Genomic DNA, 23,382 nt, shown 5'->3' on the forward strand with positions numbered 1-23,382 from the left:
CCCCCCGCCTCCCTCCTAGCCAGCGTCAGGTGGGGACCTGGCCGCTGGAAGGGAGGTGTCACCTGCTCTGGGGCATCGAGGAGGGGCGGGCTGTGGGAGTTTTGCTGGAGACCCTCCAGGTGGGGGTTATGGGGTATCGTTGCGGAGCGTGTTGGGAAGTTTTGGCTGAGCTGGGCATGTATTCGCCTTGGTGCCCCCCATAGGTCCCTGGGTGATCCACGTGCCCAGTTTTCAGGGGAGACCGTGGGGGTCAGAGAGCTGGCCAGGCGGGTGGTCTGTGTCTGTCCCCTCCTGTTGAAATGAGGGGAGGTGAGAGGAGATGCCGTGTGCCTGGGAAGGCAACATTTTCTGCCATTTGGCCGGTTTATAAAAATCAAAGATGGCTGGGCGCAGTGGCTCACGCCTGTAATCCCAGCAATTTGGGAGGCCGAGGAGGGTGGATCACGAGATAAGGAGATCGAGACCATCCTGGCTAACATGGTGAAACCCCGTCTCTACTAAAAATATACAAAAAATTAGCCGGGCATGGTGGCGGGCACCTGTAGTCCCAGCTACTTGGGAGGCTGAGGCAGAAGAATGGCATGAACCTGGGAGGCGGAGCTTGCAGTGAGCCGAGATCGCACCACTGCACTCCAGCCTGGGTGACAGAGCGAGACTCCGTCTCAAAAAAAAAAAAAAAAAAAAAAAAGATGGGGGCCTGCTGGGACCGTTTGATTTCTTCCCATTCAGACCCTGCCAGATCCTGAGGCCGGCCGCCTGTGTCCCCTTGGTCCCCCGGGGCTCCTTGAGGAGGCAGCACCAGCTTTGGTGTGCGTGATGGACGGGGGTCCCAGTTGGGGGGTGTAGCCTCCTGATGGGCCAGGATGGGGCTGCTTGGGTGCCCTCTGGATGTGCAGGCTGCGCGAGAGGAAGTGATGAGAGTCCACCTCCCCACCTTCCTCTTCTCTGCTGTTTTTTTTTTTTTTTAGACAGAGTCTCGCTCTGTCCCCCAGGCTGGAGTGCAGTGTGCGATCTCGGCTCACTGCAAGCTCTGCCTCCCGGGTTCACGCCATTCTCCTGCCTCAGCCTCCCGAGCAGCTGGGACTACAGGCGCCCGCCACCACGCCCGGCTAATTTTTTGTATTTTTAGTAGAGACGGGGTTTCACTGTGTTAGTGAAGATGGTCACGCTCTCCTGACCTCGTGATCCACCCTCCGCAGCCTCCCAAAGTGCTGGGATTACAGGCGTGAGCCACCGCGCCCGGCAATTCTCTGCTGTTTTCTGACTCAGCATCGTGAAACATGACCTTAAGCTGAGAAGTGGTGAGATTGGGGCCATCCTCATTTCCACATAAAGGCCGCGTTCCTGTTTACTGGGGGCTAGGACTTGGCATGTCTTTTTGGGGGATAGCCCTACCTTTCTGTGTGAAAGGGGTCATGATGGTCATTGCAGGACAGCAAGGACACCTTGGCCCCTTGGTGGGCAGTGGGTGCAGGGCTGGACGAGGGCCCGGGGGGCAGAAGCTAGTGTGCCGATAGCGTGTGTCATCTGCGGCCTGTGAGCACTGAGAATGCCCATGTGACGGAGAGCGGGGTGCTTCCTCGTGCTCAACTTTTTTTTTTTTTCTTGAGACAGAGTCTTGCTCTGTCGCCAAGGCTGGAGTGCAGTGGCGCCATCTTGGCTTACTGCAGCCTCCACCTCCTGGGTTCAAGTGATTCTCCTGCCTCAGCCTCCCGAGTAGCTGGGATTACCGGCGTCCGCCGCCACGCCCAGATAATTTTTTATTTTTAGAAGAGATGGGGTTTCACTATGTTGTCCAGGATGGTCTCAAACTCCTGACCTCAAGTAATCTGCCCACCTCAGCCTCCTAAACTGTACCTATCTTTTTAATAACAATATATTTGATGATGACTTAACCCAATCCTTGAAGGCCCTTGATAAGAGCTGAGGTGAATACAGGCCTGACTCTGAGGGGCACGCGCCTAGCAGGCGTCGCCCGGCACACAGGGCCAGGAGCCGAGTCCTGCAGGACTGGATGGAGGCCAGGGGATGTAGAAGACCTGGGCAGCTCCCCAGGACCAAGCCCTCTTGCCTGGGGCTCCACGGGGAATTAGGCCGAATCCCACTGTGCCCTTCACTCTGCAGCCCTCGTGGGGATCATCACAGAGGCAGGCCTTCGTTCGAAGGCCTCACTTCGAGGTGACTGCCTTCGGGTGGAGGGAAACCGGGGTGGGACATCGCCTGGCAGCTCCCACACGATGAGGGGAGAAGGCATTCCAGTCTGGGTGGCAGAGCGAGACTGAAGAAAAAAAAAAAGGAAATGTAGAAACGCAGCCCACCCAGGTTTTCCATGGCCGTTCACGGTTACGCTTCTGGAAGGACCAGTGTCCTCTCAGACCTAGCAGGATTCCGATGGGAGCCACCCCGGGTCCCACTCGCCCCCGGGACCTGCCGTGGCAGCTTTCTTTCCTGGTGGGGTGCCTGACTGCCTGCATGCTCCCCCCACTGTGGCACCACTTGGGGCCGGGGACCCCTGCCCCCCTGGCAAGACCGAGTCAGCTCTGCCCCGGGCCAGGGTGTAGGAACCAGAGCTGAGGCTGCTGAGGTGGATCAGGGTTGCCGTGCGGGCCTGTGCGCCGTGGGGGCCTGGGTGGGGGTGTTCTCACTTCCCCCAGAGTCTCGAAGGCCGTCTTTGTGTTGGATTTGATGCAGATGTGTCCACTTTGCATTTGTTGATGGCGTCTGAAGCTCTGGAGTCCATGGCACCCTTGCCTCCATTTGCATAATCTGAATTTTGGGAAAATCGCCCCTGTGTGGAGAAGTTGCAGGGACAGTGCCCTCCGTCGAGGCTGCCGGTGGCGTTTGCTATGTGTGTCCGGTGCTGGGTGAGTGCCAGCTTTTCCCTGGTCAGCTCTGCCCATGGTCCTCACCTGTGGTCTGTGCCATCACCAGGGCGAGGCTGACCTGTGGGACGGGGTCCCTGTGCAGCCTCGCCGCACCCCCATCCCCACAACAGGGTCTGCTCCCAGCTGCCATTGCGCAGCCTTGCTGCCTCACCCCAAGTCAGGGTCCGGTCCTGGCCACCTTTCTGCGGTTGCTCGTGGCCCTCCTGTGTTCTTTACCTGGATCCTTGCCTTTGCTGATGGCAGCCTGTGACGGTTCAGCTGCGTTCTCGGAGGCCAGCTCTCCTTGTGGGCGTCTCTGGTGCAGTCGGTGCAGTGAGGTTGGCTTCTGCTGTGGATGGGGCCTTCTCATGGTGATGACAGTCGCCCTTGGTCTGGTGTCTGCAGTGCTCTGAGGACCGGCCCTGCCCGTCCCTGGCGTTCACTCCTCAGCCTCGTCCCATGGGGTGGGCGGCTTCCCTCTCCTCCCTGATTTGTGGGGTGTTTCTCTTTTGCACCCGATGCATTAAACCCATTACCGGCCTAGGTCAGCCTCAGGTTGGTTTGTCCCAGCCGCGACAGCTCCTGAGCCTCTCCATTGTGGAGGGCGCCCTTCCGTCTGCCCTGCGTCGCTGGGCTGGGCCTGGCCCCACTCTGCTGTGGCCCTGGGACTGGAAGTATGTGCTGCCCTGGTGTTCGGGGGCTTGTGGGTCCTGGGGCGCTGCAACCCCTCATTCTCTTTCCTTGGGGTGCAGATGAATCGGGGTGGCAGGGAACCGAGCCCACAGTGGCCAGCCCCTGCGGCCGCAAGTCAGAGGGCAGGGCTGGCCTGGGCAGAGCTGCCCAGAAGGGTCTGCGGCTGGGTCCACATGAGTCTAGGTGCCTCTGAGGGCACTGGGAGGGGGGTGGCCTGCACCTGCCCAGCCCAGTGAGGTCCCTGGCCTCCCTTCAGCTTTGCTCTGGGCTCTGGGCTGAGGGCTGTGTGGTGATGTCAGCCCAGGGACTGTGACATCACTCAGTGGAGACAGTCAGAGAAGGGGGCGCCCGGGGCCCTTCCCGGGGAACTGGCCCTGGGCCCAGACCAGATGGAGGACCCCAAGAAGAACAGGGCAGGTAGCGGCCTGAGGCCAGGGCTGGGGAAGGAGGTGGGAGCTGACGGGGAGAGAGCAGCCCCTTGTGGGGATGGCTGCAATCCCCTCGTTGGCGCCCGGGAGCCATCCTTGGCGTGTGACCCGGAGCCGGCACTTGCCCCTTGGGATGGAATTGTGGCTGCGTGGGTTGAATGGAGGCTGGGTGAGGATCAGCATCCCTTCCTCCCTCCCTGGGATCGTTGCTTTTCACTGTGGCCCTCAGGCATGGCAGGGCAGGCCCCCAATCCCCAGGCCTGCGTGGGCACAGTGGGTGCCCAGCCTTCATGTCCCCACTTCCTTCCAGGCCCTGGCCTTGTCTGGCTTCCCTTGGGCACCCCCTGGGGTTCGGAGAGCCCCAGAAGAGGCCGGGCTCTTCCTCCTTGGTGATGGACGGGTGCTGGGCCCTGACCGAGTGGTGACCGCCTCCAGGGAGTGGTCTGCGCCCTCAGAAGCTGCTGAGTCTTGGGGTGGCGGCTCTTGTAGGGGCGGGGGAGCTGGGCACCCGCCCTGTGCCCACGGAACACAGTCCAGGGTGGCGGCCCTGCCTGCCCTCTGACTGTACTCCTGCTGCTGCTGTGAGGGCCTCAGGCGCAGGTGGTGACCGTCGGGGCCACTCCTGAGGTGGGGGACGTGGGCTGGCGGCCACCGTGGGCAGCAGGTTTGCAAGCAGTGCCCCTGTTTTGCACCGGGCTGCCCTACACCGGCGGCGGGTCAGCACCCCTCACTGAGGCTCAGGCTGAGGCGAGGCTCCGTGGGGCAGGCGTGTGCCCAGGGCAGGGGCTTCTCCGTCCATGTCAGGCTTAGGGTGGGTGTGGCTGGGCCCTCCCTCTGCTGTCTGCCCACGACCCCCTCAGAGGGCTGTGGTGAGGTGCTTGGAGGCGTGATCCTGCCCTGAGTGTGCAGGGAGTGCTCAGTGGACCCCCGTGCCACTGCTGTCACCAGAGAAGGCTGCTGCCCGGCCCCGGGCTCCATCTGCAAAGCCGGGTGTGCATCTGTGTGGCTCAGCTCTGCAGGGCACAGTGGGGTTTGCTCCCAGCCCTGAGGCCGGGCACAGGGAGGCCAGTGCTCGTCTAGGGGCCCAGAGAGAAAGTAGCAGCCCCCACCTGCCTGGGCCACAACTGCCAAGACCGCTGTATCAGAACACACGCCAGCAGGACAGTCTGCTTGGTGGCCGGGCGGAGCGGGGTCAGCACACAGCCTGGGCCGGCCTTCACCCCAGCTCCCAACGGTGTTGGGTCCCTGAGTGCAGGGCCTGCCCCTTTCTCATCCTCTTGCCTGCAGGTCATGGGGCAGGGGTGCCGAGAGCCCCTGCGGGAGCCAGGACCTGAGAGGTGACGGTCACTACCCAGACGAGTGGCCAGGGGTCGCACAGGGAGGCTTCCAGGGGAATGCCAGGAGCAGTGGGGCCGTAGACCCAGCAGTGGGTAGACCCAGCAGGGCAGTGCTCACGTCGCAGGTTCTGGAGGGTGGGGCTTGTCATCTGTGCAGGTGCGGCTGGGTTGGGGATTTGGTGCTTTTTGTTCTGCAAAAGCCGGAACGCGCGTAGCTGAGCCAAGATCAGACAGCATGGTGGCTCACGCCTCTCGCCCCAGCTTCTTGAGAGGATGAGGCAGGAAAATTGCTTGAACTTGGGAGGCGGAGGTTGTAATGAGCCGAGATTGCGCCACTGCACTCCAGCCTGGGTGATGGAGCTAGATCCTGTCTCAAAAAACAGAAAGAAGACCACACGTCCTAGCCCGCGAGGCCACTCTGTACTCAGACCCGGCAGCTGTGGCTGCAGCACAGGCGCTCACCCTGCGGCACTGGCCCTTTCAGTGGTTGGTGTTGACCCTCCACGGAGGGGCTGGGTGGGGTGTGTTCAGTCCCATCTGGGTGGACTGAGTGTTGGGGATGGGAGGGTGTTTAAGGAGGTGGCCGTTACAGACTCCAGCATCAGGAGACATGGGGCCGTGGGTCATGCCCGCATCCGTGGGGGCTGTGAGACAGCCATCCAGAAGCTTCTGCCTCCGGGCCAGAAGGACTCCCCAGAGAGCCCCAGGAGGCTCGTTCTGGAATTTAGGGCTCAGCCTCGATGAACCTGACCAGGCGGCGGTTGATTGGGTTAATTCAGTTCATTAATCACACATCACTCATGGTGTCTTAGCAGAAGGAACTGACCAAGCCAGTGGCTCACCTGGAAGAGAGAAGGAGGGAGAAGGTGGGGATTCTGCAGAAGGAAGGCTGGTGGTGGCGCCTGCCTTCGACGGTCGTGCCCTGATGCTGCGTGGCTTAAACGGTGCCACCCGGAGATTGGTGGGCGGGATTGGGCCTCTGGGGGACCCCGGCTGTGGAGAGGGCGAGGCAGGGACCACTAGAAAGAAAAGCAACCTGGACGCAGGCCCCACCTCCCTCCAGGCAGCCCCACAGGCTCGAGGGCCACTGTGTCAGGAGGGATAGCCTAGATGGAGAGCAGGCAAGTGGCCCTGTGCCCAGGAGGGTGCCTTGCCCAGCCTGGAGGCCCGCAAGGATGAGAAGCAGTGTGTGCCCGGGAGGTCACGTGGGCACCACAGACGGAAGTGGAGCCGGGGGAGAGTTGTCCCGGGATGCACCAGGCGCTTGTGCAAACCAGGTGCTAAGCAGAGAGCAGCCTGGAAGAGAAGGGGGCTGCCCCGAGCGGCTTGGGTGGCCGGGCTTGTGGGAGACCTTGGGTTTGCTGTTAGAAGGGACAGTGAGCGCAGGCGCCTGTGTCTCTACTTCATGTTTGTCCTCACTGAGGGAGCCGAGCAGATGCCTCATGTCCCCCATGTCCCCTCGCCCGGGGCGCGCTCCACAGGCCAGGCCGCTTTCACAGCTCACCAAACAGGCAGAGACTGGAGGGTGTGCAGGACCCCAGGTGACTGCAGATGTGGGCACAGAGGGGCCTCTGAGGGCGTCTGGCCGCATTCGAGCAGCTGCCGGATCTCCCCTGGAAACACCGGGGTGCGCGCTCGGCGGGCTCCGTGTGTGTGTGGGGTGGGCGCTCGGCGGGCGTCGTGTGTGTGTGGGGTGCGTGCTCGGCGGGCGTCGTGTGTGTGTGGGGTGCGTGCTCGGCGGGCGTCGTGTGTGTGTGGGGTGCGCGCTCGGCGGGCGTCGTGTGTGTGTGGGGTGCGTGCTCGGCGGGCTCTGTGTGTGTGTGTGGGGTGCGTGCTCGGCGGGCGTCGTGTGTGTGTGGGGTGCGCGCTCGGCGGGCGTCGTGTGTGTGTGGGGTGCGTGCTCGGCGGGCTCTGTGTGTGTGTGTGGGGTGCGCGCTCGGCGGGCGTCGTGTGTGTGTGGGGTGCGTGCTCGGCGGGCTCTGTGTGTGTGTGTGGGGTGCGCGCTCGGCGGGCTCTGTGTGTGTGTGGGGTGCGTGCTCGGCGGGCTCTGTGTGTGTGTGGGGTGCGTGCTCGGCGGGCGTCGTGTGTGTGTGTGTGTGTGTGTGGTGCGTGCTCGGCGGGCGTCGTGTGTGTGTGGGGTGCGCGCTCAGCGGGCGTCGTGTGTGTGTGGGGTGCGCGCTCGGCGGGCGCCGTGTGTGTGTGGGGTGCGCGCTCGGCGGGCGCCGTGTGTGTGGCACGGCCCCTGCTGAGTGCCCCCTGGAGCTGCGGGGCACACGGCAAAGCCAGCCTCGTGTCACTACGTGCTTCCCCTGTGCGCAGGGAGAGGTTGGAGGTGTGCGCTCGTCTTGTCCAGAAGCCGGGTGTGGGGACGCGTCCTGACGACGGCGCTGTCCACATCTTAACGGGGCACCTGAGAGACATCAGCAGCTGAGCAAGGGGCTCCTCCTGAGCGAGTCTGGAGGCCGTGGAAGCGCAGCACAGCCTCATGGGGCACCCGCCCACCCTGCCCGGAATTGAGGGGCGATTGGGACTCCCACTGCCCCCACCAAAGCCTGTGACCCTGATTGTCTGTCCGGAGCACAGCTTACTCCTCAGTGGTCCCCAGAGGCCACTGGGACTCGCATGGTCCTTTTTGGGCACCGAGTGTGTATGTTAGGGGAACAGGAGCCCAGCCGGGCCATCTTGCAGGGCTCAGCAGTGGGGGCTGTGGGGTTGGTGCACCAGGGCAGGAGAGCTGCCCGGCTCCTGCCAGGTGTCGACAGGGCCTCAGCTCTCCCAGGCACTGTCCCCCGTCCCCCTGTCCCCCCATCCAGGGCCGCAGCAGCTCAGCTCTCCCAGGCACTGTCCTCCGTTCCCCCGTCCAGGCACTGTCCCCCCGTCCCCCTGTCCCCCGTGCAGGCACCGTCCCCACTCCCCCCATCCAGGGCTACAGCAGCCGGTGTTGAGTGTGGGTATGAGCTTTGGCTGTGGGTCCTGAGCGTCCCCTCCCCAAGTTCCCCCGTGGCTTCCCAGTCTGCATCTCCGTCCACTCCCAGGGTGTGAATTGGTTTTTGTATTAATAACAGGTGTGACACCCGGGCTGTACCCGGTAGCTGTGTAACTCACGCAGCTCAGCGCCTTCAGCTCATCGTGAGGCCGTGTCTCTGTCCGTGCCCTCTAATAGAGGATATTTTCATCCTCATGGTGAGAAGGGATGGATTTGTTTTCCTCTTGAAGTCGGTGACATTTGCTTTTCAGGTCCTGCTTGGTGGCCTCCAGCCTCTTGTCCTCAACGAGGTTTTGGCAGCTCCCTCTCTGTGGCCTGTGAGTGTCCCCACTCCCTTGTCTGGAAAAGGGCTGGAGCTCTGGGGCTCACAGAGAGGGTGGGCGTGATGTCTTTCCTGACGCGGCATCGGGGTGTCTTACCTGCCTGGATACCTGCCTGCGCAGGGTAGCACAGACCCTACAGGCTGCGGCTCAGCCCCCAGGACCGGCCCCACCTTTAATACTCGGCCCCCAGCACCCGCCCCACCTTTAGTGCCACCCTGGGTCCCCCAGCACCGGCCCCACCGTTAGTGCCACCCTGGGTCCCCCAGCACCGGCCCCACCTTGAATGCCACCCTGGGTCCCCCAGCACCGGCCCTGCCTTTAATGCCACCCTGGGTCACCACATCCCTGGCTACACATTGTGGGTCCCACAACCCCGTTTGGGTTCACGGTCCTCCCACAGGACTCTCAGAACTGGGGAGTGAGAGTTTATTCCCTGCTGTTGTGAAGGGCATAACCTGGAGGAAGCCAGGCAGGCAGAAGCCCCCACCCACGTCCAGGGCCCTATGTAGGGTCCGGAGCTTCCCTGCCCTCCCTGGTGCCAGTCCTGACCCTACCACAGACGAGTGTCTGCGTCAGCACAGGGGCGTGTAGGAAGAAAAGGCGTCCTGCTGCTTAGGAGATAGGTGCATCCGGGACCTGGGGCCTTCTCGCCCTCACCCCACAGGGAAGGTCCCCTGGATGGTGCCTGCCCCTTCCCCCTCCCTACCTGGCTTCTGCATGTACTCCCCCAAGATGGCCTACACGTCCTGCTGCTTTCTGGCAGGGGAGAGCTGAGGCATGTGTCTCCAGGACGCTGCCTCTCGGGCAGCCTCCAGCCCTGGTCGAGAAAAGCAGACAGTGTGGTGCGAGCAGGCTGGCCTCGGGCGGGGTCTCCGGGCAGTGTCCCCTCGGGATGTTTGATGTGCTGGATCTCACATCCGGCTCTGACACACTGCTGCGGCCCCTGTGTGCCTGCGCCTGGGGTCTCCGTGTGTCTGTGTACACCTGTGTGGTTTTGCTTTCTTGTGGGATGGAAAATGTAACAGCAGTCAGGGCGTGGTGGCTCACACCTGTAATCCCAGCAGTTTGGGAGGCTAAGGTGGGTGGATCACTTGAGGTTGGGAGTTTGAGACCAGCCTGGCCAATGTGGCGAAACCTTGTCTCTCCCAGAAATACCAAAAATTAGCCAGGCATGGTGGCACATGCCTGTAATCACAGCTTCCATGGGAGGCTGGGTAGGAGAATCACTTGAACCCGGGAGGTGGAGGCTGCAGTGAGCCCGAGATCGCGCCACTACACTCCAGCCTGGGCGACAGAGCGAGACTCTGTCTCAAAACAAAACAAAATGCAGGCACGGACATTTGAGCGCCCCCTTCCTGTGAATGCTGAGAGGGTTTCCAGAAGAAGGAGAATGTTCCCATGCCGGCGGCTTATCTAGGTGTGGGCCGGTGTGTGGCGGGGCGTGGGCAGAGGAGAGGCTCCGGGCTGCAGCTTTCTCTCCTGTGGATGCGTCTCTCCCCAATGGTGGTCCTCTGCGGAAGTCCCCCTGTCCGTCCCGTTGGCAGCCACAGTGGAAGGACAGGTGGATGAACGGGCTGGGACCGGGACAGCCCAGTGTGACCCCAGCCCCGGCCGTCGCGGTTGCGGCATTCTCACTGTCAGGGGGCTGTTCCCTGTGGCTCTCGTGGCTGTGGAGGGGCGTGGATGGGGCAGTCCCTGTGGTCAGAACCTGGCCGTGGCGGGTGGAGGACTTGAGCCCCGCTCAGTGGTCAGAGCTGCTGCTCGTTCCCCACACAGAGGCGTTGAGTGGAGCTGCCTCCTGGCTGGGGTGTGCGTCACCCCGAGTCTCCAGCCCATGCTGAGGAGACTCACAGGCAGGGTCCAGCAGCCTATACTCCAGGCCATTGCTGCCCGTTCCTCCAGAAGGCCCCGCTGGTGGGTGGTCCCAGGAGCTGGGCCTCAGTGGGGGATCCCAGGACAGTGGAGCCTGGGAGGGGCCCCAGTGTTGAGGTGTGAAGGTGCTGTCTGGAACTAGGGGGTGTCCCCGAAGCAGCACGGCGCCCAGTCCCTGTGCTGGAAGAGAGATGAGCCGCGGTGGGGGGTGAGGGACTGCGTCTCACAGATCCCTCTCCCAGGGCACATGAGGAGATTCCTCCCCCAAAACGCCCAGGAAGGAAGTTAAATTTTAATATGGGTCTGGTTTAGAGAAACTAGGTTAGCCATGCGTGGGTGTTTCTGGATGTTTGGGCAGTAAGGAGAGTCGGTAGCTCAAGACATCCACTGGCTACTAAGCAGGGGTGAGGGGCACTGACTGCTGTCCTTTCTTCAGCCACTGCCACTCGGTCACATCAGTGTCTCCGGCCACCTCCCTCGTGTCCAGCATCAACACAGCACTGCACCCCTGACCCAGTCCAGTGGAGAAAACTCACATCCAAAAATAAACCAGGAATCAGCCAAAAAAATGCGAATTAAAAGCACCCCGGCCAGGCACGGTGGCTCACGCCTGTAATCCCAACACTTTGGGAGGCCGAGGCAGGCGGATCACCTGGGGTCAGGAGTTCAAGACCATCCTGGCCAAGATGGTGAAACCCCGTGTCTGCTAAAAATACAAAAATTAGCCAGATGTGGTGGCGGGTGCCTGTAGGCCTAGCTACTTGGGAGGCTATGGCAGAGAATTGCATGAATCTGGGAGGCAGAGGTTGCAGTGAGCCGAGATCGTGCCATTGCACTCCAGCCTGGGCAAAAGAGCGAGACTCTGTGAACAACAACAAAAAAAGCACACCCCCAGCATGGCTGTGCCCAGAAGCACAGAAGTGGGGTCACCACAGCTCACACCTTTAATCCCAGCACTTTGGGAGGCCGAGGAGGGAGGACTGTTTGAGCCCAGGAGTTTGAGACCAGCCTAGGCAACATAGCAAGATCCCATCTCTATAAAAAAAAAAATTAGCCAGACGTGGGGGTCCATGCCTGTGGTCCCAGCTACTCGGGAGACTGAGGCAAGAGGATTGCTTGAGTCTGGGAGACAAGTTACAGTGAGCTGAGATCGTACCACTGTGCTCCAGCCTGGGCGACAGAACCAGACCCTGTCTCAAAACAAAAACAAAAGCTCACAGAAGCACTGGGGTGGGTGTGTAGGAGTCAGACCCCCGGGAGCGGCAGGTGGAGGATGACTCGGCGCAGCCACTGTGGAGACGGCCTGCCGGCTCCTCAAAGACACACACAGAGCTCCCATCCGACCCAGCAAGACCACTCCCAGCTACGTACCCAGGTGGAGTGGTGGAAACCCACGGCCACGCAGAAGCCCGTGCGCAAACACAGCCGCGGACTCCAGCAGCCGGACGGCGGCCACAGCCCAGATGGCCGTCAGCAGAGGAGGAGACGTAGCACGGGCCTCCATGCACTGGAACACAACCCAGCCACGAAAAGGAAGAAGCTCTGACTCAGGCCACGGTGTGGACGCACCTTGAGGACGCCAGGCTCAATGAGAGACGCCAAACACAGAGGACGTGCCGTGTGTGATCCCGTTTCTATGAAATGTCCAGGGCAGGCTCAGCCACAGAGACAGGGAGGAACACGGTGGTTTATTATAAATTTTCCATGAAAATAAAATATACAATACTCTCTTGGGAGTTTATTATAGCCCATTGATTCTTTTTTTGTTGTTGTTGTTTTGTTTGTTTGTTTTTTGAGACGGAGTCTCCTTCTGTTGCCCAAGCTCCACCTCCTGGGTTCACGCCATTCTCCTGCCTCAGCCTCCCGAGTAGCTGGGACCACAGGCGCCCACCACCATGCCCGGCTAATTTTTTTGTATTTTTAGTAGAGACGGGGTTTTACTGTGTTAGCCAGGATGGTCTCGCTCTCCTGACCTCGTGATCCGCCTGCCTCGGCCCCCCAAAGTGCTGGGATTACAGGCGTGAGCACTGCCCCCGGCCTCGGCCTCTTTTCTTTCTTTGAGGCAGTGTCTTGCTCTTGTCACCCAGGCTGGAGTGCAGTGGTGTGATCTCGGTTCACTGCAAGCTTTGCCTCCCAGGTTCAAGCGATTCTCCTGCCTCAGCCTCCCGAGTAGCTGGAGTTACAGGCGCACACCACCACACCTAGCTAATTTTTGTATTTTTAGTAGAGACGGGGTTTCACCATGTTGGCTGTGCTGGTCTCGAACTCCTGACCTCAAGTGATCCACCCACTTTGGCCTCCCAAAGTGCTGGGATGACAGGTGTGAACCCCCGCGCCCAGGCTCTACAAATTTTTTTTTTTTTTTTGAGACAGAGTCTTGCTGTGTCACCCAGGCTGTAGTGCAATGGCACGATCTCGGCTCACTGCAACCTCCGCCTCCTGGGTTCCAGTGATTCTCCTGCCTCAGCCTCCTGAGTAGCTGGGATTACAGGAGCCTGCCACCACGCCCGGCTAATTTTTGTATTTTTGGTAGAGATGGGGTTTCACCATGTTGGCCAGGCTGGTCTCAAACTCCTGACCTCAGGTGATCCCAAAGTGCTGGGCCTTGGCCTCCCAAAGTGCTAGGGTTATAGGTGTGAGCCACTGCGCCTGGCCTACAAAAAATTTTTTAAAAATTAGCTGGGCGTGGTGGTGTGTGCCTGTAGTTCCAGCTACTCTGGAGGCTGAGGTGGGAGGATCGCTTGGGCCCAGGAGGTCGAGGCTGCAGCAAGCTGTGATTGTGCCATGGCACTCCTGCCTGGGTGACAGAGTGAGACCTTGTGTCAAAAAAAAAAAAAAAAAAAAAAAGTTCAAGGTGAAAACGTTAAGTGCTCCTGGAGACGCGTCAGCCAGCATTCAGACGATCTAGCGAAGATCACTGCTGGAGGTGGCTACGCTAAGTAGATTTTCAGTGTAGAAGAAGCAGCCTTCTGCTGGAAGAAGATGCCACCTAGGACTTGCCTCGTGTGGGAGAAGCTGTTCCCTGGCTTCCAAGGAGAGGCCCACCCTCTGGTTAGGGGCTAACTCAGCTGGCGACTTTAAGGTGTTGCCAGGGCTTTTTACCATTCCACAAATCCTAGAGTCCGTGAGGATTATGCTAAGTCTACTCTGCTCTAAAAATACAACAACAGAGCCTGGGTGACAGCACATCTGTTTAACACCTGGCTTACGGAATATTTGAAGCCCACTTTTGAGACCTATTGCTCAGGAAAAAGATTTTTTTTTTTTTTTTTTGAGACTGAGTCTCGCTCATCACCTAGGCTGAAGTGCAGTGGCGCCATCTCGGCTCACTGCAAGCTCCCCTTCCCGGGTTCACGTCATCCTCCTGCCTCAGCCTCCCGAGTAGCTGGGACTACAGGCGCCCACCACCACACCCAGCTAATATTTTTGTATTTTTAGTAGAGACGGGGTTTCACTGTGTTAGCCAGGATGGTCTCCATCTCCTGACTTCGTGATCCGCCTGCCTCGGCCTCCCAAAGTGCTGGGATTACAGGCGTGAGCCACCGCACCTGGCCAAAAAGATTTCTTTCAAAATAAGACTGCTCACTGACAACGCACCCGGTCACCCAAGATCCCTAGTGGAGACGCGCATGATCAGAGTTTCCGGCCGGGCGCAGTGGCTCACGCCTGTGATCCCAGCACTTCGGGAGGCCGAGGCAGGCGGATCACGAGGTCAGGAGATTGAGACCACGGTGAAACCCCGTCTCTACTAAAAATACAAAAAATTAGCCGGGCGTGGTGGCAGGCAACTTTAGTCCCAGCTACTCAGGAGGCTGAGGCAGGAGAATGGCATGAACCCGGGAGGCGGAAGTTCCAGTGAGCCGAGATTGTGCCACTGCACTCCAGCCTGGGCAACAGAGTGAGAATCCGTCTCAAAAAAAAAAAAAAATCATTGTTTCCATCCCTGCTAGCACAACATCCAGCCTGTGGCCCGTGAATCAATGAATGAATGAATGAATGACTTGGAAATCAAGATGACTCCTTGACATGTCATTCATTCATTTATTTATGCATGACAAGGTATCGCTTTGTCACCCAGGCTGGAGTACAGTGGCACGATCTCGGCTCACTGCATCCTCTACCTCCCGGGTTGAAGCAATTGTCCTCCCTCAGCCTCCTGAGTAGCTGGGGCTACCGGTGCATGCCACCATGCCCAGCTAATTTTTATATGTAGAGGGGGTTTCACCATGTTCCCCAGGCTGATCTTGAATTCCTGAGCTCAAAGCAGTCTGCCCGCCTCAGCCTCCCAAAGTGCTGGGATTACAGGCATGAACCACTGTGCCCGGCCAAGTCTTAGTGTTTTTGAGGCATGGTCTCACTGTGTCGCCCAGGCTGCAGTGGAGAAGCAGAATGACAGCTCACTGTAGCCTCCACCTCCTGGGCTCAAGCGATCTCTCACCTCAGCCTCCTAAGTAGCTAGGACCACAGATGTGCACCACCATGCCTGGCTAATTTTGTTTATATTTTTGTAAAGATAGGGTCTCCCTGTGTTGCCCAGGCTGGTCTTGAACTCCTGGCCTCAAGTAGTCCGCCTGCGTCAGCCTCCCAAGGTGTTGGGGTTACAGGCAGGAGCCAACGCACCCGCCCACGACTCTCATTATTGAGAAATACATTTGTAAGGCTCTAGGTGCCTGTAGGTGCTGTGGAGAGATTCTTCTGATGGAGCTGGGGAAACTGGGGAAATTGAAACCCCCGGAAAGGCTTTGCCGTTCTAGAGGCTGTGAAGGACACGCGCGATCCATGGGAGGAGGTCACAGGTCAGGATTAGCGGAAGTTTGGAAGAAGTTGATCCCAGGCCTGAAAGATCACTGTGAGGGTTCAGGACTTCAGTGGAGGAGGAACTGCAGAGGTTTTAGAAGCAGCAAGAGAACTAGAATGAGAAGGACTTGGAGATGTGACTGCATTGCCGCCTTCTCACGAGAAAACTTTAAGACGTGAGGAGTTGCCTCTGAAGGGTGAGCAGGGGAGTTGCTTCAGCTGCGCTCTAATCCCAGTGAAGATTCCGTGAACCTGGTGGAAATGAGGACAAAGGACTTGGAACTGCCCGGAACCTCGGTTGATGAATCCGCGGCCGTGTTAAGAGGACCGACTGCAGTTCTGAAGGACGTTCTGCTGTGGGTAATCAATGCTGTCAGACAGCATCACGCCCCACAAAGCCATCTTTCATGAAAGGAAGAGTCCGTCGCTGTGGCCTACTGTTTCGTGGTCATAGTTTAAGAAGTTGCCCCAGCCTCCAGCAGCCGCCACCCTGATGAGTCAGCCACCGCCCACATCGAGGCGAGACCCTCCTCCAGGGAGATTAGGGCCACTCACGGCTCCGATGATCATCACCATTGCTTAGCAGTAAAGTATTTTTATTTCTTTATTATTTATTTAAGATGGGGTCTTGCTGTATCACCCAGGCTGGAGTGCAGTGGTGCGATCAATAGCTCACTGCAGCCTCCGCCTCCTGGGCTCAAGCGATCCTCCCGCCTCAGTCTCCCGAGTAGCTGGGACCACAGGCTTGCGGCACCACGCCCCGCTTAATTAAAGTGCGTCCTTTGTTTTATTAGACACAATGCTACTGCACGCTTCCTAGACCACAGTATACTGTGAACGTAACTTGTGTGCACACCAGGAAACCAGAACATTTGAGTGGCTGTTGCCGTGCGGAACCCCAAGGCATGCTTGCGATCGCCACAGCGTGTTTCTCGTACTGGAACGCAGGGGCCACGTCCAGTGGGGCAGTGTTTGTGCGGGTTCCTTCTCAGGACCAGAGGCTTCTGTCCTTTCCCCTGGGGTAGAAGTTTGCTGGCTGCCCCGTGCCCAGCCTTGCTTAGGTGGCTGTTGGCTCCGCTGGTCCCTCAGGCCCCGCCGTTCCCTCCTCAGCTCCACTCTGCACCGAAGGGGCTGGGTCGGACCCACCCTGGCATCGTCACAGCCCCAAGTGGCGTCCAGCCTGTCCTGCTCCACCAGTGGCTGCTGGAGAAGAACCCGAGCCTGGGTCAGGCCCTGGGGGCTCCTGCTCCTGCATCAGTGCCTGGCTCGCCAGGGCCTCCTGCCCTCCGGCCCGCTCTCCCCGCTCTCAGCGTCACCCAGTTGCCATGGGCAGGGGCAGCTCGGTGGCTCCTGTGTCCCTGCCTTGGGCCTGCCTGCTGTCATCTGCCTCCCTCCCTCCTTCCCAGAGCAGCCCTGGGCCTGGAGACGGGGACTGTTGTGTGGCCCCTCTGTGTCTGGGGGTGGGACTGCCCCCCTGGCTTCAGGATCCTCAGGGTCTCTCCCCGTGATTGGCAGTCATGCCCTCCTGGCAGTACACTCTCCCACCTGTGCCACCCACCCACCCATCCCGCTTTACAGAAAGCCCCCTGAGCCCTACCCTGTTTGTCCCCAGGCAGCCACGCTGAGACCTCTGGCCTCTGAAGTCATGTGGTATGTGCTTCCCAGCTGGGTTTCGGGCAGGGACGGTGCTTATCATGCCCCGGCCTTCAGAGCTCCTTCCAGCCCAGCAGTCTCCTGGCTGCATCCTCAGTGGCCCCGGGGGGGCCTCGCCCGCGCTCACTTGTGCCTCTGTTTCTCCACAGCTGTGAGCCGTGAGCTTTGAGGTGGTGGGACCTGTCAGCAGAATGTCTCCTGCTCCCGAGAGTGACCCCGAGGCCACTGAGATGAGCACTGCGGCCTGGCCGGCCCGAGCGCCTGCGTCTCAGTAGCTGGGAGCTGCGGGCCCACGCCTGCCCACCGGCCGCGGTGATGTTCTAGCCACAGAGGAGCCAAGACCTCAGGTTTCCAGAGACTTGGGATTTGCACAGCAGCAGAGTCACCGTGGAGAGGCCAGGGTATCACAAACTTATGGATTTTGACAAGAAAGGAGGGAAAGGGGAGACAGAGGAGGGCCGGAGAATGTCCAAGGCCGGCGGGGGCCGGAGCAGCCACGGCATCCGGAGCTCAGGGACCAGCTCGGGGGTCCTGATGGTGGGCCCCAACTTCCGCGTCGGCAAGAAGATCGGCTGCGGCAACTTCGGGGAGCTCCGCCTAGGTGAGGCCCTGCTCGGTGGCAGGTGGGGGCGGGAGGCTGCTGGCGGGGCTGCCTGGGTCATCGGAGCCTCTGGTGGGGCCGCCCCGGGTCACCGGAGCCTCTGGCGGGGCCGCCCCGGGTCACCGGAGCCTCTGGCGGGGCCGCCCCGGGTCACCGGAGCTTCTGGCGGGGCTGCCCGGGTCACTGGCAGGTGTGTTGAATCATCAGTCCATCGTGGTGCGAGTGCCACTTCCCTTCGAGGAGGTTCTGTGGGGAGAGTGGGTTTCTGGCCCTGTCACCTTTTTGGGAAACAGTTCTGTTGGGAGGCAAGTGGCCCAGAGCAGGCCAGGCCACGCCGCAAGGAGCCTGATGTTAAGTCGTGAATGACTTCCACGGCCCATGTCCGCGCTGGGCAAAGCCCTGGCCTTAACTGCAGGCGCCTGCCCGGCACTCAGCTCGTGGGAGGTCTCGGCCGGCCCGGAGCCTGCGTCAGGTGGCTGGAGTGACCGTTCTGTGGTGATGACACTGCTGTGTGCCACTCCCAGCTTCACCATGTAAAAGGCTGCGCCTGGCCCACCTGGCTCCGTCCCTTCTGCTCACACCGACCTCTCCCAGGTTGGGGTCTGATTGCGCGGGCAGGCATGAAGAGCAGGGCAGAGGACTGAGCCTCTCACTGGCCAGGGGCGCCTTCCCTGGGGTGGGGGTGCCTGAAGATGACCACCAGGCCTGGGAGAGCTCTGAGCACCTTTGGGGCCGTTCCCAGTCCATGATTAGCTGTGCCAGGGAGTCGGATCATCCCCGGAAATGTGGTTAAACTCATTGCTGGTGCTGTCTGAACTGCGGGAGGGCATTTGGCGTCTGTTGCTGGGGTTGTCCGGGGGACCCAGGTGCACCCCCAGTCAGTGTCTGTTGTGGTGGGAATCGGGGTCCCTGGGAAAGAGTGCAGGATGGGCAGGTCCGGGAGGCCATGGCAGTGGATCAGCCTCACGTGGGCACCCACGGCAGGCGGTACCGGAATCCGGACCCTCAGCCCAATGAGGTTGTCAGATGGGGGAAGCTGAGGCCCAGGCAGTGGGTATGATGTGGCTGCATCTTCCAGAGTGGCTGCCCAGGGGCGCAGGAGCATGGGCTGTGGCCGTCTGGACCCCAGGCACGTTTTGTGGCCCCGCGTGCCACCTCCTGCCTCAGTTACCCACCTGTTAAATGGGGATGAATGGCAGTTGCCACTCACGGGCAGAAGTGGGGTTCAGCAGGCAGTTATGCGGCAGAAGTGTGTGTCCTATGAGTCAAGCAGCTTCTCTCAGGCCAGGGCAGCTGTTGGGGTCACTGTTGGCTGCCTCTGTGTCCCCATTGGTTGCACCCAGGGCCCCAGGAGACCGGTTTGAGACCCCACCCGAACCAGATCCCACTCCAGCCCTTGGGGAGGCTGCTGGGATTCCACCTCTGTGCGCAGAGGCTGGGCCTGGGCCACGACGCCTCACTGCCGGTCCGACGGCCTGTGGCTCGGGAGGCCCGGGCTCCGTTTCTCAGCCAAGAGACTGAGCTTTTCCCGACAGGAGCTGTGGCCTCCCAACCGTGTGTGTGCACGCTCAGACACACGCAGACGTGTACACACGTGCCCACAAACGCACATGTGCACACTCAAGCACACGCACACAGGCACACGGCCACAAACACGCGTACACGGGCACACAGGCACATCTGCACACACATGCCTGGAACAGCCCCGTGACCTGCAGCCTGTGGGGTATGGCTTTTGGGAACCTAGATGGCTGTGTGGGTCCTGTGCTTGGGCGGCAGTTGCAGGCCCCTGAACAGTGCAGGTCCCCGTAGGCAGATGAGAGTGACATGTGGGTGACGCCAGCTTTTTTTTTTTTTTTTTTGGAGATGGAGTCTCACTCTGTCGCCCAGGCTAGAGTGCCGTGGTGCAATCTCGGCTCATTGCAAGCTCCGCCCCCCGGGGTTCACGCCATTCTCCTGCCTCAGCCTCTCTCAGTAGCTGGGACTACAGACGCCCGCCACCACGCCTGGCTAATATTTTGTATTTTTAGTAGAGACGAGGTTTCACTGTGTTAGCCAGGATGGTCTCGAGCTCCTGACCTCGTGATCCACCTGCCTCGGCCTCCTAAAGTGCTGGGATTACAGGCGTGAGCCACTGCACCCGGCCTGGTGACGCCAGCTTTTACTGAGTTGTAGTTTGCGCTCTTTTCAGCCTGGCATTTTGGGCGCTGTGTGCTTCGCGGCAGCCACATGTCGTGGTTTCTCGGGTGCCGGGAGGCCGTCCATCGGAGGACACAGCAGCCCTTCTTCATCTGTTCCAGTGCAGGGACGCTTGGCTGTTTCTGGATTTGGGCCCTTCTGAATAGAACTAACTGCCCAAACAGAACTGCATAGCACTGGGCTCCTCGAGCACTCCACGTCCCCAGCACTCAGGACTGTCGGTGGCTTTGGTGTTGAGCCTGTTGTGTACTCCGGTTGTTGAGTGTTGTTCTGTTGTCTAGAATGTTCTAGAATGTGTCTTTTTTTTGTTTTTAAGGTTTTTTTCTTTGATTTAAAATCTTGACTGTGTTCTCCTTAGATGAGGCTTTCTGTTTTTATCCTGCTTGGGATCCACTGACTTCTTGGATCTCTATGTTGGTACTTTTTCAAATTAACTTTGGAAAAGTGTGAGCCATTATTTCATGAAACGTTTTTCCATCTCAGCTTTGCTTTGTTTTGTTTTGTTTTGTTTTGTTTTTGAGATGGAGTGTCACTCTTGTTGCCCAGGCTGGAGTGCAGTGGCACTATCTCGGCTCACCGCAACCTCTGCCTCTCGGATTCAAGCAATTCTCCTGCCTCAGCCTCCCGAGTAGCTGGGATTACAGGCGTGAGCCACCATGCCTGGCTAATTATTTATATTTTTAGTAGAGACGGGGTTTCACCATGTTGGCCAGGCTGGTCTTGAACTCCTGACCTCAGGTGATCCACCTGCCTCGGCCTCCCAAAGTGCTGGGATTACACATGTGAGTTACTGTGCCTTGCCTGCTTTGTTTTGTTTTGTTTTGTTTTGTTTTTTGAGACGGAGGCTTGCTCTGTCACCCAGGCTGGAGTGCAGTGGTGTAATCTCGGCTCACTGCAAGCTCTGCCTCCCAGGTTCATGCCATTCTCCTGCCTCAGTCTCCCAAGTAGCTGGGACTACAGGCGCCCGCTACCATGCCCGGCTAATTTTTTTGTATTTTTAGTAGAGACGGGGTTTCACCGTGTTAGCCAGGATGGTCTCGATGTCCTGACCTCGTGATCCGCCCGCCTCGGCCTCCCAAAGTGCTGGGATTACAGGCGTGAGCCACCGCGCCCAGCCTTGCTTTGTTTTTTTGAGACAGTCTCACTCTGTTGCCCGGGCTAGAGTGCAGTGGCGTGATCTCGGCTCACTGCAACCTCCACCTCCTGGGTTCAAGCAATTCTCCTGCCTCAGCCTCCCAAGTAGATGAGATTACAGGTGCCCGCCACCACACCCAGCTAAATTTTTGTATTTTTAGTAGAGACGGGGTTTTGCCATGTTGGCAAACTCCTGACCTCAGGTGATCTGCCCGCCTCAGCCTCTGAAAGTCCTGGGATTACAGGCGTGAGCCACCACGCCTGGGACCCCGAAAGTTTTAGACCGATCCAGCCTTGCTCTCATTCCCGGGTTCTGGTTCTGCATGTGACAGGAGTGCTTTGCCCTGTCCCCAGGTCACTCAGCCCTGGCTGTTTTCCCTCTGCCTCTGTGCTCTCTTGGTGTCAGGCTGTGCGGCTGCCGCTGCTTGTTGTAAATTTACTCTTTTTCTGCAGCCTCCAATCCCAGAAGTCCATGTGGTGAATCTTTGATTGCTTAGTGGCATTTTTCGGTTCTGTCTGGTTCTCCATTCAATCTCAGCTGAGATTTCCCATGTGCACATTCACTTTGGCCATCTTTTCCTTTAAATCTTTGAACGTGTTTGTGCTGTTTCTTAGTCCATTTTGTGCTGCTGTAACAGAATGTCACAGACTGGGTCATTTATTTTTATTTATTATTATTTTTTTTTTGAGATGGAGTCTTGCTCTGTTGCCCAGGCTGGAGTGCAGTCGTACGATCTCGGCTCACCATAATCTCTGCCTCCTGGGTTCAAGCAATTCTCCTACCTCAGCCTCCTGAGTAGCTGGGTTACAGGCGCCTGCCACCACACCCAGCTAATTTTTGTATTTTTTTTTTTTTAGATGGAGTCTTGCTCTGTCACCCAGGCTGGAGTGCAGTGGCGCAATCTTGGCTCACTGCAAGCTCCGCCTCCCGGGTTCACCCCATTCTCCTGCCTCAGTCTCCCGAGTAGCTGGGACTACAGGCGCCCGCCACTTCGCCCTGCTAATTTTTTTTTGTATTTTTAGTAGAGATGGGGTTTCACCGTGGTCTCGATCTCCTGACCTCGTGATCCACCCGTCTCGGCCTCCCAAAGTGCTGGGATTACAGGCGTGAGCCACCACGCCCAGCCTAATTTTTGTATTTTTAGTAGAGACGGGGTTTCACTGTGTTGGTTAGCCAGGCTGGTCTCGAACTCCTGACCTCGTGATCTGCCTGCCTCGGCCTCCCAAAGTGCTAGGGTTACAGGCGTGAGCCACTGCACCTGGCCAGGTCATTTATAATGAACAGAAATTGATGGGCTCACTGTTCTGGAGGCTGGTGAACCCCTTATTGTGGGTGGCGTCTGGCAAGGACGTCTTGCCGTGTCATCCTGTGGTGGAAGGCAGGAGGGCAAGGCCCAGAGGGGGCTGGATTCGCCTTTTAGTCAGGAACCCATTCCCCTGCTGATGGCATTCACCCATCCACGAGGGCAACGACCCAGATCCTCCCACTAGGCCCCAGCCCCAGCAGTGCTGGATTGGGGACCAAGTTCCCAACACGTGACCCTTGGGGGGTGCATCAAAGACATAGCACTGTGTGGAATGACGTCTGTGCTGCTGCTTTCTCCCTTGTCACAGTCACACCCCCCTCACTCACCTGTGGGACAGCCTCACTGGGCGTGGCCGTGGTGTGTGCCATGAGGTATGGACGGTGTGGTCTCCCGGCTTGAGCGCTGAGTTTGTCCCCGTGGCTCACCTTGTTTCTGTCAGGGTTGGTTTCAGCGTTGCTGGGGCAAGGCTGAGGGTAAACATGAGTGACTCCAAGGCCAGGGAGCCCTGCGCCAAGGTGTGGACCTTTTGGGTTCTCAGCTGAAATAGAGAATCCAGGGAGGACCCCGCACTCCGGCCGTTGGAGCCGTGGCGTCCTCCCACCTGTGTGTCCCCTGGAACCTCCTGAGCCTCTCTGGAGCTGTTCTCTGCCAGGCCCCATGGGCTCTCCTGCCCTCTGCATGCACCACGAGTACTGCCGGAGGAGTCCCCTTCGGCTTTCAGAGCCCAGAGCACCCGACCTCCTCCAGGAGTCTGCAGATCCACAGGCCTCAGATGCTGCCACACCCACCCAGCGCACACCCAGGTCTCTGCCATGCCGGCCGCACACAGCGGCGGGGGTCAGGCGAAGGTTTCTTCCACGGTGCAGAGTAGAAGAGCCGGGAAAGACCCCATCACCATCAGATGCATCAGAGCTTCAAAGGCCCACTCATCAAGACGCTGCCAAGAGCATGAGGCCAGCCAGGCAGGGAACGATGTCGGCGAGCATCCGCCTGACCGTCAGGGAGCCAGAGCTGGATGGTACATGGACAGACAGCAGAGGGACAGCGTAGCACACAGGCCAGGGCTCGGCCTCATCAGCCTGGGGGACAGACAGCAGAGGGACGGCATAGCACACGGGCGAGGGCTCGGCCTCATCAGCCTGGGGGAGCGTAGCTCAGTGGTTGGTGGTGGTCAGCACGTGACCGACG

The 23,382-nt window shown here is 59.3% G+C and overlaps 2 protein-coding genes across 4 annotated transcripts in view; one reads left to right on the forward strand and one right to left on the reverse strand.

Annotated features, from left to right (window-relative positions):
- Positions 1–23,382, forward strand: part of CSNK1G2 (casein kinase 1 gamma 2) — a 39,137-nt gene that overhangs the window by 9,730 nt on the left and 6,025 nt on the right. For 2 of the 3 annotated variants that reach the window (XR_010116515.1, XM_055248677.2), the window contains exons 2-3: positions 17,103–17,554; positions 22,847–23,212. Coding sequence is in view for 2 of the 3 variants with exons in the window: in XM_055248677.2 (XP_055104652.2) it covers positions 17,368–17,554; positions 22,847–23,212 (553 nt within the window). In the remaining variant the exon portion in view is untranslated. The remainder of the gene's footprint in view (positions 1–17,102; positions 17,555–22,846; positions 23,213–23,382) is intronic. The other variant, XM_055248679.2, reaches the window with a different exon arrangement.
- Positions 1,848–3,892, reverse strand: LOC134733006 (uncharacterized protein CSNK1G2-AS1-like). Its single transcript, XM_063620650.1, has 3 exons — positions 3,102–3,892; positions 2,646–2,766; positions 1,848–2,278 (listed from the first exon to the last, which is right to left on the reverse strand). Exons 1-3 carry the CDS (start codon positions 3,232–3,234, stop codon positions 2,140–2,142), a joined length of 393 nt encoding a protein of 130 aa, XP_063476720.1. The 5' UTR covers positions 3,235–3,892; the 3' UTR covers positions 1,848–2,139.

The sequence above is a fragment of the Symphalangus syndactylus genome, chromosome 17, assembly GCF_028878055.3.
Source record: "Symphalangus syndactylus isolate Jambi chromosome 17, NHGRI_mSymSyn1-v2.1_pri, whole genome shotgun sequence".
In the NCBI taxonomy this organism is placed as follows: Eukaryota; Metazoa; Chordata; class Mammalia; order Primates; family Hylobatidae; genus Symphalangus; species Symphalangus syndactylus.

Excerpts from the sequence above, each read along its gene's own strand:
- LOC134733006 (XM_063620650.1), bottom strand. The coding sequence starts at position 3,234 with ATGAGAAGGCCCCATCCACAGCAGAAGCCAACCTCACTGCACCGACTG. Across the intron at positions 2,767-3,101 it reads CAGCAAAGGCAAGGATCCAG|ATTATGCAAATGGAGGCAAG; the intron begins GTAAAGAACACA and ends CCCAAAATTCAG. Across the intron at positions 2,279-2,645 it reads CCTTCGAGACTCTGGGGGAA|TCTCGCTCTGCCACCCAGAC; the intron begins GTGAGAACACCC and ends TTTTTTCTTCAG.